The sequence below is a fragment of the Lissotriton helveticus genome, chromosome 2_1, assembly GCF_964261635.1.
Source record: "Lissotriton helveticus chromosome 2_1, aLisHel1.1, whole genome shotgun sequence".
Taxonomy (NCBI): domain Eukaryota; kingdom Metazoa; phylum Chordata; class Amphibia; order Caudata; family Salamandridae; genus Lissotriton; species Lissotriton helveticus.
Genome location: NC_136059.1, coordinates 102,717,413 through 102,737,128, shown reverse-complemented (window position 1 = coordinate 102,737,128; position 19,716 = coordinate 102,717,413). Strand labels below are relative to the sequence as shown.

At 49.1% G+C, this 19,716-nt stretch overlaps 1 protein-coding gene across 1 annotated transcript in view; it reads right to left on the bottom strand.

The window, feature by feature from the left end:
• LOC144817762 (RING finger protein 145-like) overlaps positions 1–19,446 on the bottom strand; it is a 69,004-nt gene extending 49,558 nt beyond the window's left edge. The window contains exon 1 of the mRNA XM_078674553.1: positions 19,186–19,446. Coding sequence (XP_078530679.1) covers positions 19,186–19,339 — 154 coding nt within the window. The 5' untranslated portion in view covers positions 19,340–19,446. The remainder of the gene's footprint in view (positions 1–19,185) is intronic.
• Between the last annotated feature and the right edge of the window lie 270 nt (positions 19,447–19,716).

Sequence of the window (19,716 nt, the reverse complement as noted above, 5' to 3'; positions counted from 1 at the left end):
CCTAATCTGGACCCCCTTATCCATGCAAATTACAGACCTATTTCTCTTCTTCCGGCCTTTGCTAAGGTCGTGGAGAAATATGTCCATTCCTCCCTTTCTAATTTTTTGGAGACACACGACATCCTCCATCATACTCAGTCAGGATTCCGCTCAAATATGAGCACTGAAACAGCGCTGTTGGAGGTCTCGGAATCCATTAAGGAGATCCTGGATTCCGGAGGAAAGGCGATGCTGGTGCTGCTGCTCTTATTGGCGGCATTTGATACCGTCCCCCACAACCGTCTTCTTTTAAGACTCCAGGAGATTGGTTTGAGGGGGACGGCCTTCAGTTGGTTTGAGTCTTTTTTATCTGACCGCCAACAAACGATCTGGGCCCCTCCTTACTCAGCCTCAGTGCCTCCACTGGAGGTGGGAATTCCTCAGGGGTCAATCCTAAGCCCCACTCTTTTTAACGTCTATATGTCCCCATTGGTAGCACTGGCTGAGTCCTATGGAGCCCAGATTGTATCGTATGCCGACGACAAGCAGCTTCTTTTCACGTGTGAAGAGAATGCGGTCTTCAATGGCGAGAACATCAAGGGCTGTCTAGGGGCCGTCTTTTCCTGGTTCCAATTGAATCATTTAAAATGCAACTTGGATAAATCAGAGGTTCTCTTTTTTGGCTGTCCCCCAGACCCCCACTGGAAGTCATGGTGGCTGGCGGATATATTCCCTCCCTCTGCTGCCACGTCTTTGGCAAAAAATCTGGGAGTAAAAGTGGGCAATGGGCTGACTCTTAAATCTCAGATCCTGGGTCTAGTGGGGCAGTGTTTTGGTCTTTTAAAAACTCTGAGGAAATTTCTTCCCTTCCTATCTTTTGCCCACAGGAGGATTACGGTTCAGGCCTTGATTGGCTCACAGCTTGACTATGCCAACATGTTATACCTGGGCCTTCCAGAGTAACATCTTTCACGTCTTCAAACGGTTCAAAATTCGGCCGCACGAGCGATCTTTGGCCTCAGTCGCAGGTCCAAATCTTCTGCTCTTCTTAGAACACTTCACTGGCTGCCTGTACGCAAACGCATCTTTTTTAAGACCCTTACCATGGCGTTTAAAGCCCTTCATGGCACCGGCGCGCTCTATCTAAGGAAAAGAATTGGCTTCTACTTTCCTTCCAGATCTCTTCGTTCTGCTTCGTTAGCACTGGCTACTTTGCCCGTAATCAAGCGAGCCCGTATTGGGGGACGCTCGTTTAAACTTTTTGGCACCGCAACATTGGAACAAATTGCCTTTGTCTCTTCGGAAGTCGGATAGCCTTCTCTCCTTTAGGAAGGAACTTAAAACATAGCTGTTTGGACAATAACCTCAACGGTCTCGTGGTTTCCGCCTTTTTGGTGTGTTAGCGCCGGGACACTCCGCCCGAGTAGCTGAGCGCTTTTATAAAACTCCCCTTAACATAACATAACATACAACGTTTCAGCTGCATAACTTTCACGTCACCTACTGAGGTGCGCAGTGTGACGCAGCTTCCGCTCTTCCTACGTTTTGCCCTCTCCATCTTCAGACGTACGTGTTGCCCCATTTTATAGCTTTTTGTTGACAAATGTAGTGTATGTTTTGGTTTTACTTTTTATATTTGTTTACTTCCATGTCTCATATTCTTGGTTAGCTATAGCATTTCAGACCCAGAAAAGCTGATTTGTTTTTATGTTCCAATATTGGGCTCTCCGACAGCCTGGTATGAGATATGTAAACCACACAAAATACACATTTTAAAAACATGCATGTAGGTCGACTGTGTGCTTGTTATTTGGAGAGATAACTAGCTAAAGCGGATATGCGCCTTTGGGTGCGGGCGGGGTCAGAAAAACCAGGAATGTGAGCTCAGTATGCGTGCTGCATGGTCATTCGGCTACAGCAGCTGAAGAAATGTCCTTACAAGTTTAAGTACATTTATTTCAAGCCCAATACACTGATCTTTTTAAGGAAATGAGTGGTTGGAAGCCACGAAAAGGGCGCTGACCGAGCCGCATTGTAATGCATTATGAAGTTTAAGACATGACCACTTCCTTCATGCGATCAGTGGTGGATCAGAGGCCACCATGAGATGCGTACTTAGCTAAAGCGCAGAGGGCACATACTTGCCCCACTGGGTCTGTCACTTGCGTTGCGGGGGATGTATTACCGATGACTGCGCCAGCGCTAGTTGTCGCTGTGCGCCAAAGTATTATGTGCCTCAATACAATATGCGCACAGAAACACAGAGTTCAAAGTCTGCGCCAACATCATGATGGCATTACAGACCGGTCCTCTGTAATGCCGTCGGGTGCATACCCTGGCGCACAGCGACAATTAGCGCTGGCGCAGTCATCGGTAATACGGCCCCAGGTGTCCTAAAACAAAGTTCCAATCACCTGGATTGATTAGGAAAATAGATCAGGAATAGATTTACTGATCTTTGGTAGAGGGGCGGGGGGGGCATGGTTTCTGTAATATGGACCCTGAATGGGTGATAAGGCTCTGCTCTCGCAGAAATTCTTAAAAGAATGGCTGCTCTCCTCTACCTCCAGTGGGGTTCTGAGAGATCGCTTTTCACCTTTAAGTCACATTTCTTCCCAGCTCACTTCAAAACCACCCATGTGGCCTACTCTTTCCGGAAGACTGGACTCCTTCCTTTCACCTGCCCGCAAGCTACAAATCTGCTTCCTGCAGGGTTAGTCATGCAGGTTTGCACAGCCCGGCACACTTTACGCCAGCAGAGCCCTTCGCAAACAACAAGCTGTAACAGGAAAAACCTGCTTCTTCAATGATTCAGAGTATGCAGTCAACTGGAAAGACCACGTAGACGTCCAAGAACCAACCTCTTATGTGGGTTCATCCAATGGTCACAGATAGAGAAAACTAGGGCAAAGTCACATACATGCCAACCCCTGCTCATCACCACTGCCAAGACACTGCTGTTCCCAAGCTGTGTACAACAGCCCAGGCGCCACACTGCCCTGGTAAGTACTGAGCAGCAGCGCGCACTGGGCACTGTGGCTCAGAGCTAAACCTTCCACCAATGTAACACGAAAGACCAGAGTCAAACAGACCAAGCATCCAAGGAGAAATAGAAGAAAGATCTTTAAAAAAACATGAACTGCGCACGTGCGTGGGGATAACGTAATGTCTGTAAGTAAGGCCACAACCAATAAAACCACATTCCACCTCCTGCTATTAGAATGACACTGCAATCCAGGTACTTTCAGCAAATGAAGATACTGTGTTGCAATTGTCGAGGGAAATGTAGAAACCAGTATGGCAAGATACATTCAAGGGTGAGTGGGGGTGCAGAGGATGCACGTGCAATAGAAACACTGGCATAGCAACATGGAATCTAAGAGGCTAGCCAAGATATGAAGCAGACTCTGGTGAATCGGAGCAGCACTCCTGGCCAGCTGTAGTAATGAGCAGCATACTGTTCATTAGATGCCCAATGAATATCTTGAAATGCTTAGACGCAACAAATGGTGCCTTGGCAACTTTTCAGGAGCTAATAACTTGACTGCACAGGAACAATGTACATTATACATTTGGACAGTAATTAAAACTGGTATAATTTTTAATAACAAACATTATGGCTGGCACTGCACAGGAACAATGTACATGATACATTTGGACAGTAATTAAAACTGGTATCTGCTTTACGGATGCGGCATAAATGTGTATCTGCAGCGTTTCCAATCAATTGCACAACTTTCCCCTGCAGAAAAATAATGTTTCGGTCTACTGTGATATATCCTGAGCTAGTGGAATAATTGTCTTTAGTACCTTTGACTTTTTAAACCCCCTTTGACTTATAAAATCAATTATTGTGGACAAAGGACATATCAAATGCATCCTTCGCTCCATTTTCCCAGAATTTTCAGGATACATAGAAGAGGGCCACAGGCTTGATCCACCCACTGCCAAACCCCCTCTGGGGGAAAGGCCCAGCGCACTGATCACCTCGAGGAGCATTTGAATATCATACAAGTGCCCCCAATCAAGTTATGAAAGATCTAAGGCATTACAGATTATTTCTGGTAAATTGTGCTGCAAAATGCACCCAATGACCTAATGTAGCTCCCCAATGATCTTGGGTCCCACATTAACACACCAAGCGTTCTCTTTTCAAACCTGCGCTGGGTGCAGGGATACGGTGCAGACAACTAAAGCTTTTGCGTGGAATTTCATCTGGTGTAGTGAGAACTATTTCCCAAAAATTCAACCTAAACCAAGCTGTTTTTAATAAATAGAAGGCTAACTGAATTTAGGGTTGATCCAAGGGGGTAAATTGTGATGGATGTCTGCTATAACAAGCATTTGCAATGCAATAGGTCTCGCATTAGGCAAAGTTTGAGCTTTTAGTATTGTAAATGGCATTGGCTATTTTTTTTTGCAGTAGTTACGTTTTGTTTTTATAAAAAGGGACATATAAAATATGTTGCATATTGACATATAATGATGCAGCCCACCTATGACTTATGCAGCAGCAAAATGGAGCAGCATTGAGATCAGAGTGCAGCTCTGGAGGCCACATGTCCACCCACATAAGAAATGTTAGAGGTTGTCCACTGACAAGTTTCCGAAATGGCGCCACCTCCTCTTCGTAACTGAATAATAAACAGATACAGAAAATACACACCACTCTTGAACAACAAAATATCCAATACTATAAAACTGCGGAAGGAAATTAGGACAACTAGAAGAACAAAATAAAAACCGAGCATAAGGAGCAGAGTGAATGCAGGGCGCTTGGCAAAACTAAAAAGTGCAATGGGTAGCTTGAGACACAAAGGAAGACAAGTATAATAAAAACTCACCGCCGCAGCCCGGCTTGTACAGGAAGCCAGGCAACCTGTGTTAGGACGGGGGCAGGGCCGCAAAAAGACAGGAAGCCGACGGGCGCCTACCCCGCGATCCTGTGCCGAAGCGCTCCTGTGCCCGTCAGCCGGAAGATTGCCGGAAGATTTGCGTGTCAGCTAGCGGGGCTCCCGTGCTCGTGGAGAGCCCCGCCTGCTGCTAAGGATGACCCGCTGCCTGCCGCTGCCTGCCGAAGGAGAGAGGGACACAGGAAAAGAACTCGGTGAGTGGGGTGGGAGTGGGGGGGGGGGGACATGTGCGTGCGCGCGCGCGAGTGTGTCTGTGTGTGTGTTTGTGCCTGTGTGTGCGCGTGTGTCTGTGTGTGTGTGTATATGTATGCATGCATGCATGCGTGTGTAAAAAGATCCGATGACTGGTGGGGGGATGTAAAGTGAAAGTAAGCAGCGCGCGTGTGGTGGCTGGCTGTGTGCGCACGCGTGGAGGGAGGCGACGTTCGCGCACCCGAATCCAGGATGAAAAGCTCGTGCACCCTCTGGTCCGTCCTTCCCCCCAAAGTGATCGCTATTGGTCTCCAGCTGGATGCATCCTTCGGATGCATTGCCAGCGATGCCCAAAAAAGGGGGGGAAAGACAACATGTATCTACTTAAGCGCCTACACGTGGCAGCCGAGTGCTAGGAATAAAACCTTCACATTTGAAAGAATTACCGTTGAATATACATAAAACATCAGGGCACGTGGGCTTTCTAGCAAGCACTTATGGGGTAGTTTGCTTTAATGCGTATCACAGAAAATTCTTACTGACGCAAAGAAAAGGTACTTTTGGCTTTGATCTTAAGAAATTGTTTACACACACAAGGATGGCTACAAGTAAAAAGAATAGAGAACAGAAATTAAAAAGCATTGGCAAATAAAGTGTTGCCCCAGCCCTGGGACTGAAGTAACTTCTGATTAGGCCGGTGTGCACCTGCGGTCGGACAGACTGCAGCTGAAGAGGGCTGACCCGCCGCCCACAGGCTGCAAAGGGTTAATTACAGCAGCAGAACAGACCAAAGGTGACCCCCAAAGTCCCCCATCTCTGCCGTTAATGATTTTTCGATTACATAAGGCTAGTGAAACATTTAAAGCTGATTCAAAGCCAGACCTAAAAATTGCATTTCATCAGAGGAGGCGTGGCCGTGAAGCGGCTAAACATGGAGCCATCTGGGGCTTTAAACTTCACAAGTCACCGTGTAACATTCCATATCAATTACTTTTAATCGCGTATATTGCCACATACCTGGCTTCTGTTGTGCCGCATACTTTAGCTATGGCTACGACTAACCCAGGACCCCATCGCTAGGCTCGACCAGGAAGAGGCGACGCTTAACTTCTCGCACTCTGTCAGGAACTTGTCACATCAACCCGCCTTGGGACCGACGGACGCGCATCAGCCGGGCACGCGCACACGAGGCCGCGCGGGGGTGTACACCCGGGCCAGGCCCACTCTACTCACACCCGGCTGGGCTCTGGTCTTAGTCACTCCTGTGCGCTTCGGCCCCACGTACAGTTACCCTTCCCACTTGTTGACTGGCTAGGTTGGCGCTATACAAATACCACCTACAAACATATAATAATTCCTCATCGGACCCTCTGCTCATGGGTTACTGAGTACCTTTACCGGAGTGACCCCGGTTGCATAGGTAGCTCAGTAAGTCAATCCCCTTGCTGCAGATCACTTCCATGGGGCCTACTGTGCCCTCCATCCTGCCAGTGTTCGCGATCAGTGAATGACATTGGAGCCTGTGCTTGTCGCGGGCTGTAGACGTGTGCTGTGTGACAGCACGTGTTACTGTTACTCACGGGGCCTCAGAGTCACGTCTGACATGGGTGCATCCGTGGGGTGTCTGTGTGCACATGTCTGTCTGTACGTGGGGGGAGGGGTGGCGCTCAGAGGGTGAATGCCCGGAGGCTGGCAGGGTCTGTCTGTAAGGAGGCAACTGGCAACTGGGTCTGTGGAAGTCGCGCGTCTGCGCCTGTAAGGAGGTGAATGTCTCTGTCGGGGGTGGCGGTATGACGCTCTGTCTAGTGCTTCGATGTCTGTCTCGAGCTTTAAGCCCCTCCTCCTGTTAGTCGTATGTTTATCTATGGGTTAAGGCCCTGCCTGTCTGAGGCTGGATGTCTGTCTACAGTTGGACCTCAGAATATCTGAAGGGCAGCTCAGGCAGTTCCATACTCGCTGCTGACAGCTGCGGTGATCTTTACCTAGCAAGGCCAACTCCGACGTCAATCCTTCCATGGTCAGTAAATGAAAACAACCATCCCATTGGATGCTGACAATGCCTCTCACTAACAGCACAGAGAGGTGCAAAGCTGAGCTGTACTCAAGATTAATGCATTAATATGGGGGGGGGGGTCGATTTATGTCAGTCTGGAAGTGAATGTCTGTCTGTCTGACGTGAAGTATGTGCTTGCATGCCCGTAGTAAACGGAATGTCTGTCCAGCTGAAGTATAAGTATGCCTACGGAAGGGGGGGGGGGGGGAGGTGGGTGAGGGGGGGGGGGTGTTAAGGCATGCCTAGGTTTATGGACGTCTGCCAGTAGGGGAGATGGATGTCTGTCTGTCCGAAGTTATTTATGTACGCCTGTCTGTACGGGGGGCGGCAGCTTGTCTATCTGAAGTTAGGGATATGTGTGCCTGCTTGTGAGGGAGTTTAAGATGAGTACAGAAACGCCTGCCCGTATAGGGGGTTGCATTTATGTTAATTATAGGCACAGATACAGTAATTATGCAATTTGGCAGCTGCGGCGTCTTCTGCATGATTATAGCCCCTCCCCTCCACATAATTCATCACTTGCCAAATAATGTATCACTTGCCACATAATTCATTGCTTGCCACATAATTTATCACTTGCCACATAATTCATTACACATAATTTATCACTTGCCACATAATGTATCACTTGCCACATAATTCATCGCTTGCCACATAATGTATCACTTGCCACATAATTCATGACACATAATTTATCACTTGCCACATAATTTATCACTAGCAAAATAATTTATCACTTGCCACATAATTCATCGCTTGACACATAATGTATCACTTGCCACATAATTCATCGCTTGCCACATAATGTATCACTTGCCACATAATTCATGACACATAATTTATCACTTGCCACATAATTTATCACTTGCTCTACAATTTGCAGATTTTAGCAAAAGCAAACATTCCTTTGTATCTGGAAAGGATCAGAAGTTACTACAGAAGCTGCCCCTGGCATTGCCACGCACCGATGACCCTCTGCAAACATGAAGGGCTCTCCTCTCGGGCCGGGGTTGCTGCACGCGGGTGTGAAGCTGACCCACTGAGGGACACCTTTGCCCAGATTGTGTTAACAAGTACAGACACGATACAATTGTGAAGCGATACTGCCACAAAACGCGCCACAAAATGTGCCTCTAAATAATTGCCGCATAGTCAAGGCCACATAACTTGTTCCCTCCCTGCCGCATACTTCCGGTGACCCTGATTACTGGGGGGAGTGTGGGGGGGGGGCTGTCTGGAGGGTGCGTCTCTACCTCGGGTTCGATGTTTCGCGCCCTGCCCAGGGGTGGGTGTCTGCCCATAGCTCTGAGTCTGTGTGTCCAGCTAGGAGGTGAATGCGTGTCCTTGATTACCTGGCTGATATGGACTGGTTGATCTGTTAGTCTGGGCTCAGTCAGATGTCTGTCAGTGCCCTGGTGTCTGTCCGTGAGATCAGACGTCCGTCAGCGCCGGGTCTGTCTCAGCACTGACAGTCAGGCTGGCTGTCTGGGTGTCCGGGTGTCTGTCGTGCTGAGGGACCGGGGCCTGTCTGTCTATCCGGGTGAATGTCTGTCGGCCTGAGGAGGGGTGAATGTCTGTCGGCCTGAGGGGCCGGACCTGTCGAGCTGTCTCTCCGGGTGAATGTCTGTCGGCCTGAGGGGCCGGACCTGTCTGTCTGTTTATCCGGGTGAATGTCTGTGGGTCTGAAGGGCCAGTGTCCCTCTGGGTTAAATCTTAAATGTCCGATTGAGGAGCCAAGGTTTTTCTGAGAGTCAGTGTCCCTCTTTCTGAGTTGAATGTCCGTCTGTTTGTCTGAGGGACCAGGCTTATTCTGGGGGTCTGTGTCTGCGCATCTGACCCCGGTGCTGGCCCGATCCGGTCTGGTTCTGTGCCGCCCGGGCTCCCTTCGCTCTCCCCGCGCTCCCCGCGCACTGCCCGGGAATCCAGCTCTGGGAGGACCAGAGAACAAGCACAAGCGCTGTCAGGAGGCGGCAGACGGGGAAAAAGAACCCGAAGCAAGCCCAGACCACACAAGGAACAACAGGGCTAATAAAGGCAGGAGGAACAAGCAAAACAAGTGACGTCAGGCGGGCGCGTGCACTTCCGCGCAGGCGCAGAGTGTTCTTGGTCGCTTCTCCGGCACCCGCCCGCCCGCCCATCCATCGGGAGCCGGGCAGAAGGAGCCCACATGAAAACAGGACAAGAAGAGAGCCTGGTGAGGTGAGGTGAGGTAAGGGGGGGGAGCGTGTGTGTGTATGCAGTGTGTGTGTGTATGCGACGGCGGGTTCTCTGTATGCGTGCGTGTGTGTATGTGCGCTCGTGTGTGTGTCTCTGGTGAGGTAAGAGGGGAGCGTGTGTGTATGCAGTGTGTGTGCGCGCATGTGTGTGTATGCGACGGCAAGGGTGAGTTCTCTGTATGTATGGGTGCGTGCATGGGTGCTCGTGTGTGTGTGTGTGTCTCTCTGGGTATGCGCATGCGTGTTGGTGCTTGCTTCCGAGGCAGGAGAGGGGCACGGCGCCTTGCGCGCCCACGAGGTGCAATCTGCGCTCGTGCACCTTCTCGTCCGTCCTTCCCTCGAGACAGCTAACTATACGTCTCCAACCCTGGAAGCATCCTTTGGATGCTAATTCCAGGGCGAGACCTAAAAAGCATTAAGAAGTTGCATCAGTCAGAACCCATTTCAGGTGGCCATGGTGCATGCAAGGGCAACTGGGCCCAAATGTGGTAGTTGAGGAAGTTTACTCCTGTCTCGAGCCTGACCTACTAATGATCCTGAGCAAATGGGCCAAGTACCCCTTCTGCATTTGACTCACAGCTATCACCGAGGATGAGAAGTCAAAGGCTCCCTCAAGGGACAGAGGGGGTGAGTGTAGGTACAGGTGAGTGAACACGACTACAATTACCTCAGAGTGCACACAATGTTTTTATAAGAAAAAGTTGTATTTTATTTCTAACCCTACACACGCAAAGGAATATCAATATGCACAAGCCACACAATCCCCTAGAGGTCAGGGCTCTGGTAGTGGTCAGGTAAATCCATGTCCCACCCGCTCACTTATAAAGTGCTCAGGGTTATTCCCCATTCACTGGTGGCCACATCCAGGGAGTGCTCACTATTAGACCATACTCGAGAGTTCCCCTTCGCCTCTTTAGAAATTAGTCAAAAGCGTGCATGGTGCCGCAGCACTATTAGCTGCTAGTTCCCGGGGCCCAACAGACCCAGCTCAAGTCTTATGTGCTCCTGCAGCACAGAAACGTTCAGTATTGCAGCAAGTGCACTCAGCACGAGCACCCACAACTTCTCATCCTGCTCAGAGAAATCGGGAAATAAAAGGACCTTGCGACACAAGCTACCAGAATTTTCCAGTAAGTCGAAATGCCCAAGCAAGGGTGGGGGAATCCTTCCTTCAGGCCCCGACTAAAGCCCAGTGAGGATGCAGTCCTCAGAGGTCAGTCGGGAGCAGCTCTCTCAATGTGCGGGCTCTACCCAGCGAACTCATCCTCAGTCTTTTCCTCAGGCAACTGCCCAAAACTTCTTGGCAAAGTTGGTACCGGCAGCCCCTCGTGGCATACAAGGTTGCTGTGGTACTTTACAGAACAGACGCAGACTCCTCAAGTGAAAACGGCTCTACCACTGTGATTAAAAGTTTCAGCGATCTCCTAGTAGCAACTTTTACCAGTGGCCTTTCTGGCATACAAAGTCAATGCAACGTGGCGGTACGGGTATGGCAAGTCTCGTACGCACGGACTCATGGCTCAGCCCCTGGCGGCCCTTTCCTGGCATATGGGGGGTCACCAAATGTACACTGCACACAGGTAATAACAAAATCGCAGCACAGCCGATCCCTCATACCTCGCTCAGGAAATCCTCTCTGCAGGGTTTTCCACTTGGCCTTACTCTATCCAATGTTCTCCTCTTCCTCACAGGGCACTCGTCTTGACAAGCAGGCAAGTGCTGGTGCCCAAGTCTCCAGGCCAGTGGGTCTTGGTTTCCCTATATGATGTCCTCTCACCCAGCAGGGAGACTAGCAGGCCTTTGTCCCCAGGTGGCATCACAGGCAGAAATCTTCCAGAGCTTCCCCTCCTCACGCAGTCTTTCTGACTGCGTAGCAGTTTACACAGTACGGCATCTCAACCTCCCTTTCTTATAGTCCCATTTCCGGACACCAAAATTTTATTTAGGGTCAGAGTCTTTGAAGTTTTATGTTGAGGTCTTCTTATTTCAAAGTGGGCACGTCTCTTTTTCTTCTTTCTCCTTGAACGCATTTCATTCACAGCAGGCAAGACCTAATGCTTATTGACCCGCAATACAGTTCATGGAAGTGACCAGAGTTCATACCTGGATGTCAGCCACAGTGATATTTGCATCGAAATGTTAATCCCAGGCTCCCAGCCTATGCTTTATAATTCCCTTGTCAGACCCATCTCCTTCCTGAGATGTGTTCAGGGGTCTTCCTTATGATCTACCAATGAATCAAAAAGCAGTCTTCTCAAATTTAAAGGGAGTCTCTCCCTCAATTCCTCCAGTGTGTGTCCCACCCAGATCACAGGAATATAGCAATACACAAATCGGCCTCTGTGGGAGTGTGGGGGGGGGGGTGGGTAAGGGGATCCTGTACTCCCCAAGTCATGCAATCCCCTGTCCTCCAAGTAATGTACCATTGCAGAAACACTTGCACTCAGTGAACATTCACTGCACATTTACAGACCAGCACTGTTACATCCTTGCATTGTCCCTGCTACAGACACATACACACATTAAGTCTTCGCGCATTGTTCAGTACTGAAGCTTTTTTATAGTGTATCAGGGAGTGCTATCTGCAAATACACACACTCACCATGTGCATGCTGCACAACATTTCACCCTTCATATTGTACTCCACGTACAATCGCCATGTCCGTGCTGCACAACACTTCACCCTTCATATATGTGACAGGGTGTGCGGACAGGACACGACTACAACAACGGACTGGTGGTCCGCCACCCCCCTCTCACCTTGCCCCTTGTCCAAACAGCTACCAGAATGCACTTGGACAGAAGACCCGGAATCAGGCTGGCCGGCTGATATCCCCACACGCAGCCCCTTTAACTGTCCGGACAGCGAGGAAGAGACCACGCCCCTCAGCAGCGTCGGAACGTCAAAAGGAGGAAGTAGGAGAGAGGCGACGGACGGCGTTTCCCAGGAGGAGTCTGGAGCAGGAGACGGAGTAGGAGAACGACGAGACCTTGAGGATACGGAGGAGGAAGAAGAGACGGGGGTTCAGAAGCCAGGAGGCCAACGTTTCCGCGCTTCGCCCCGCCACGTTCCCACGGGAGGAGCGTGGCTTCAAGAGGTACAGTCGTGTGGCGGGCTGGGTGGGGCGGAAGAACCAGCCCGTGTGTAAATTTGTAAAGCCCCCCCTGTAAAGCTTCCCCTTCCTTCCCTTCACGTGCACTCTTCCCTCACGGACTGTACATAGAACCTTTAAGCAGCACTATCACTGGTTCCCCTCACCCCCGGCCCTGACTAATGCATAGTGGTCCTACCAGTCACCTGATCCGGTTTTCCTTTCTTTCCTGCACCGGAGCTGAGGAGAGCAGGGGGAGAGACGTCCCCATACCGGAGCCCACCAGTACCCGTCACCATCCCTGAAAGAAGAAAGCACGCTGGAGCAAGCTACCATTCCCTCTGATTCCGCAGCTCATTCCAGGGACCGAGCAGCTACCTTACAAAGAAAGAGTTATATCCCAATAAAACCCTCACTTAAACCCTTACTCAAGGAGCCGGTGTTTCTGTTTAATCCTAAGCCCCCTGTCAGTCAGACTATCTTAACGGAAGACCCTGTTACCCCGGCCCCCTTGGGACAATATTGTACTCCAGACAAGCACATATACACACAGCACATACTTTCATTGCACATGCACTGCATAGCTCTACATCTCTCATGTATTGTATTCCCTGCAGGCTTACACACACACACACACACACACACACACACACACACTCAGTACATGCACTTATCAAACATATACTACTCTATCCTGTACTGCACCCTTCTAAGACACACATACATCCAGCGCAGATTTACTACTCCTGCGCAGCACTAAGCATCTACCAGATGTAGGCCAAGAGAGAGATAAGCACCCATCAGCGGAACTCTTAAAAAGGTGAGTGAGGAGCGGACAAGTTACAACAACAAAATGTAAACATGCTGTTGCTGTACCATCTGCACTGAGTGCTTGTGATGTGCCTTTCATCAATGAGTAAAACGTGTTGTCCGGATGACAGTGAGAAGTGAACTTCCTGAAGCAAATATTGGGAGTAATTATAATGTAGGATCAAAAACAGACCTGAGGATTAAGCAGCCTACAGCAAATCTGGAAGGAGCCGGGGATGTTATTTGGAACTGTCGGTGATGAAACTAGTGGGAACAGGCCTCCATATCTGCATTTTGTTTGCAGTTGTATGTGGCGCGAACTAGATCTGAAAGAATTGGAGCATCATGTGTTTTTAATGCAAGGGAAGATTAAGTGATTTGCCCAGAATCACATGATGTTCAGCCGACGCAGAGGCTTAAACCAGATTCCAGTTCCATGGTCGGCAGCTCCGGCGGCGTATGTATCAGTCAACTGCCCCGTTATAGAGCCGCTACACCTCCCCCCGTAATGCACACAGGCTGTGCTTCCAGAATGATCTCTGTGACTCCACGGGTTGCTAAATATTTTCTTTTCAGGGTACCTTTGTCTATTGCAGGACTGTTGAGAACATTTCTGAAGCATTTATTGGGCTTTTAAACGTTTTGGTAGCAGAATCGATGCGGTATGGCATTTAATCATGTTGCGCAAAGCCAATGGCTGAAGCACTTGCGATAATAACACAGGTGCAAGTTGATACTCACTATGTACGGAGTCAAAAACTACACTTCCAACTCTGTCCTGCCCTTCGGCTGAGATGGATTAACAAACACAACCAAGGACTGACTTGTGGCGAGGGGGGGATGGGTGCAGACACAGAAAAAAATAGCTCCCCAAAATGAAACAAGCACAGAAGCAAACATACTTCCCACTGGGCGGGGCCACGTGGGATGAAACAAAATACAATAAGGTGGGACAAAGAGGAAGTAATAACTAATAGCAAGCAAGCATTTTAGAAGAGCAATTGAAGGGTTGAAGAAAAAGGCTAGGGGCGGGCTGGAAGCCCACAGAGTGATACAGCATGTCCCGAAGAGACAGCGCATGCGTTGCCTAGGCTCGACCTAAAAAGCTAGGAAATAAGTTTACTCTGTTGCAAAAGAGCACCTTTTTATTTTTGTTTTTTAATGGTCGCAGAGTTCAAGTAGTCTTCAGCTCCAGATATCTCTAATCGGTGTGCACCACACTGAAGTGCGACAATGCATTTCTCAGCTCACTGATTTATTACAAAGTATTGAAAAAGTGAGTGGTTCTTTCCAAACACTGGTTACTCCTACTTAGTTCATCTTACATCATTGTGCAAATATCCTCTTTCTCTAATGTTTTTTTGCTGAGGATTTTACCTTAGTATTGTGAAATTAAATAAAGAGAAAATAGATCAATCAAGTTTGAGGCAAGTGTGATACAGTTTTTATTATCTTCTGTAAATATTGAAACATGAGTATAAGTTTTATTCTACACTTTATCATTAGAAGAAGGGAGCATGTGATTGCCCCAGACTGTCCATTAAATTGATTCTTTAAATAATTAAACTAAATATTATAACCTGTATGCATACAAATTCTAGTCCTAGCAACTGAATGTAGCGCTCAAGCAACAGACACAGTTCCACACATGTCCCTTCCAATACAGAGCAAGCCGTCAAGCACACTTCCCTTCAAATCATTTAGAATTGAGCTCAAACTTTAATTACAGTGTGGACATTCCACATAAAGCAATCAGGGCTACTTTCCACTTACAACTTTAAACAAAACTCTAACAGAGTATCCTTTGTAGGTGCCACTAAACCTACAAAGACCAATTACAGCCATAAGAGCATTCCCTCTTACAATATCAGTGTCATTTCTATACAGTGTTGTTCTTGATTAAAAATACCAAAACACTTATACTATAGGACAAAACCAAGCCTAACATTGCAGATGTGCCACTTAAATTAGGTTTTCGTCCAGAAAACAATTTCTATCATCAACCGATTTTCCTTCACAATTCCTCTTCAACCTATTGGTTACTGCAGACAGACTTCAGCAGGGTTCAAAACAACTTAATAATGTGCACAAAGCAAAACGCCATATTGTTTATATTTGAAGTGGGAATTCAAACATCTGTAGTAAAACCTTTAGTAGGCCTGCAAATTATAGTGCAACATAATTACGGACAAGACCTTACTTGAGGTGGTTAGGAATTGCTATTTTGTCAATAGATGGAGTCATCAGCAGTCAATGTATTTGTATATTTTCAGGGCACAGTAAATCACTCTATGCAGTAAACCCTTAAACTTTCTTCTGAATAGCTTGCTAATATTTCAGCAGAAATCCAGTATTTAGGTTCAGGGTCTTTGCATCTGCTTGTATACAAAAGTTAAGCACTCTGCATCGGCAGGGCAGGAAATGCTGCCATGCTTATTGAAGAATCTTGGGGCATATTACCAAGGGCCTTATCGCCGCTTTAGCGGGATTTTTTCCCGCTAAAGCGGCGATAATTTTATCGCCCTATTACATAGCTGTCGCTAACGACAGTTAGCGGCAGCTAGTAGGAGATAGCGATCATCTTGGGGCCCACTTTGCATGTCAGCGATATTTATCGCTAATGACATGCAAAGTGGGTGTGCCAAGATGTTAGCGACTGGAAACAGTCGCTAACATCGCTATCTCCTATTACCTACTTTTGGAAATAAATGCGCTAAGCGCGATCATCTCCAAAAGCTAACGCCTGCCCAGAGCAGTTCTTAGCCATGTTATCCAATGGTAGGTGGATAACATGGCTAAGAGCATTAGCTCTGTAATGCATGAATATCGCTGACTTTACAGCGATATTCATGCATTTCGGCCGATTTTTATCGCTTAGGAGATAAACCTTGATAATTGCAAGGTTTCTAAGCGATAAAAATAGGCGAAGCACGGCGATAATATCATTGCCTCTAACCAAGCTCAGCGATAATTTTCGCTTATTCTTGGTAATATGCCCCCTAGTTCTCCAAAGGTAAAGGTTTCTCTCCCTTTTGCTTGTAAAAGATTCCACGTCTACCTGATAGATGCCCTTTCACACTTTAAAGATAGCATCACACACATGTAAATGTTCTTCCCCCTCACCAATACAGATGTACCCTTTCTCACATAGAAGAGGGCCCTTCACATAGATTCCACTCTACATTGCATCATATGATCTCTCTCGGTATTGCAAAAAAGCAATAGCAAAGTCACTAGATCGAAGTGTAATTTGCGAAAGCATGCAGCACATTAAAATTCGACTGAGGAGGGAGCCAGCAGGAATGGGTAGAGGGTTGTAGTTGTAAAGTATTTCTTCATGAAATTCAATGCAATCACGCGAGTGGAGGTGGAAGGATACATTCAAACTGCCAATAACATTAGGTGAGAAATGAAAACTCCATTAGGGCATGTCAAATTGGTTCAAACCAATGACTGAAAAAGGCTTTCCACACAAAACCGCACAGGTGAAAGAGATGGACCCAAAACCTAATCTATATATTGATAGCAATAGATATGTGTTGTTGCTGCATTGTTCAGTCAAAACCCAAGCCTAAAAAGCAACCTCGCCCCATGTAGTAAATTACAGTTCCCCCAGTTTCAAGGTTCCCATTTTCTTTTAAAAACAGCACCCTCGCCAAGCAGCACAAACCCATCCCCTCTGAAGAGGACTCCCCATCTCACTTTGCAGATACCTCTCATTGGTTACATAAAGAACCTCTCTATAGTAGCAGCTGTTGCTCTCCCAATTGAAAATGCTCTTCATCCCTTTCTGCAGATATAAGCTGTTACTCCGCATCTTCAGGGGCAACAGTTTTCCTCCACCTTGTCCTATTGAGTGTGGCTCAATGGTTAGAGCGGCAGACCCTGATGCAGAGGTCTGGCCTGGACCAGGGTTCAATTCCCGCCTCGGCGGGTCTTGGGCTCAATTTCCTCGGACCTGATAATTCTCGCCTCGGTGCCTATTCTAAGCATTGGTCCCACTCTGCAAATCTGGGCAATAGCTTGCTTAATCTCCACAACGGCCCCAACAGCGCTAGGAAGCCTGGCTTCACCTTGGGGGTGCCCAGGAGTGGGCACTTCACAGGGAAAGGCCAGGAAGGGTTCCACAGCGTGATGTGTACAGCGCCTTGAGACCCCTTCGGGGGTGATACGTGCGCTATATAAGCACTACATTTACATCCCCAGGTAGGTCTCACTGGCTCGATAAGTCTACCTAAAGACTATGCCCCTTCCCAAGGTAGATCTAACTGGTGCTACAAGTCTTACCATGCACTCCTCCCATGTAGATCTCCCAGATGCTACAGGTCTCCCCAGGCACTATGTCTCTTCACAGGTAGGTCTCATTGGTGCTGCAATTCCCCCCAGACACAGTGCCTCTTCCCAGGTAGATCTCATCAGTGATACAAGTCTCCCCCGCTAGTATGCCCCTTCCCAGATAGGTCTTCCTGGTGCTACTGGTGTCCCCAGCCACTGACTCTTCCCAGGTAAATCTCATCAGTGCTACAAGTCCCCCCGGTACTACGCCTCTTCCCATGTAGATCTTATCAGTGGTACAATTCTGTCCAGGCACTTTGCCTCTTCACAGGTAGGTCTCACTGTGGCTACGGGTCACCTTAGGAACTATAACCCTTCCCAGGTAGATCTCACTGGTGCTCCAAGTCTCTCCAGGTATATCTCATTGGTGGTGTACGTCCGCCGGGCACTGTGCCGCTTCTCTAGTAGATTTCACCGAAGCTAAAAGTCTCCCCAAACACGGTGCCTCTTCCCAGATGGGTGTCCCTGGTGCTAGAAGTCTACCCAGGTACTGTGAATCTACCCTGGTAGGTCTCATCATTGCCACAGGTCTCCCCAGGCACTATGCATTCTCCCATGCAGGTCTCACGTGTGCTACAGGTCCCCCCCAGGCACAGTGTCTCTTCCCAGGTAGGTGTCATCAGAGCTGCAGGTCCCCCCAGGCACTGTGCCCCTTCCCAGGTAGGTGTCATCAGAGCTGCAGGTCCACCCAGGCACTGTCCCCCTTCCCAGTTAGGTGTCAGTGCTGCAGGTTCCCCTAGGTACTGTGCCCCTTCCCAGGTAGGTGTCATCAGTGCTGTAGGTTCCCCTAGATACGGTTCCTATTCCCAGGTAGGTCTCCCTAGTGCTGCGGGTCCCCCTAGGCATAGCTCGTCTTCCCAGGTAGGTGTCATCAGAGCTGCAGGTCCCCCAGGAACTGTGCCCCTTCCCAGGTAGGTGTCATCAGAGCTGCAGGTCCCCCCCCCAGGCACTGTCCCCCTTCCCAGGTAGGTGTCAGTGCTGCAGATTCCCCTAGGTACTGTGCCCCTTCCCAGGTAGGTGTCATCAGTGCTGTAGGTTCCCCTAGATACCGTTCCTATTCCCGGGTAGGTCTCCCTAGTGCTGCAGGTCCCCCTAGGCATAGCTCCTCTTCCCAGGTAGGTGTCATCAGTGCTGCAGGTCTCCCCAGGCACTGTGCCCCTTCCCAGGTAGGTGTCATCAGAGCTGCAGGTCCCCCCAGGCACTGTCCCCCTTCCCAGTTAGGTGTCAGTGCTGCAGGTTCCCCTAGGTACTGTGCCCCTTCCCAGGTAGGTGTCATCAGTGCTGTAGGTTCCCCTAGGTACGGTTCCTATTCCCAGATAGGTCTCCCTAGTGCTGCGGGTCCCCCTAGGCATAGCTCCTCTTCCCAGGTAGGTGTCATCAGTGCTGCAGGTTCCCCCAAACACTGTGCCTCTTCCCTGGCAGGTCTCCCTAGTGCTACAAGTCTCCCCAGGCATAGCTCCTCTTCCCAGGCAGGTGTCATCAGTGCTGCAGGTCACACCTGGTACTATGTCTCTTCCCAGGTAGGTCTCACGGGTGCTGCCAGCCCTCCACTCCCCGGGTTATAACCCCTCTCGCCCCCGCTGACAGCGCCTCACCCAGGTAGTAGAGCGCCCAGACGGCCCTGGCCTGCAGCAGGGGCGGCTGCTGGCCTCGCAGGGACCCCGGGAAGCTCTGCACGTCCCAGCGGTAGAGCAGGTCCAGCAGAGCCAGGCCGGGCACCCGCAGCAGCACGTTGGCCGTCTTCTCCATGCCTGCCCCGGTGCGGCGGACACATGAGCCCGGCTCCGAGGGTCAACAGAAGAGGGCAGCAGACACCAGCACTGCCCGAGCAAGCAAGAGCACACTGACACTGCGCACGCGCAGCTCCGGAGAACGGGGCGTGGCCACGGCAGACTTCCCCAGACCAGGCAAACGTCATAATGCCACGCTCGCCTACTCTCGTTGCGAAGCGCATGCGTCGAGTAAGTTAGCAGACACAAAAATAGGACAGGAGAACGGTATCCAGCCACTGTCCTTTCTTTGTGTCTACTGCCATGCTAAGCGTCTGTGTCTTTAACTATCATCTGCTGCATAATCTGCAGATACTAACATTTAAATTTAGTTGCTAGCTCAAACCTTTCAAATGT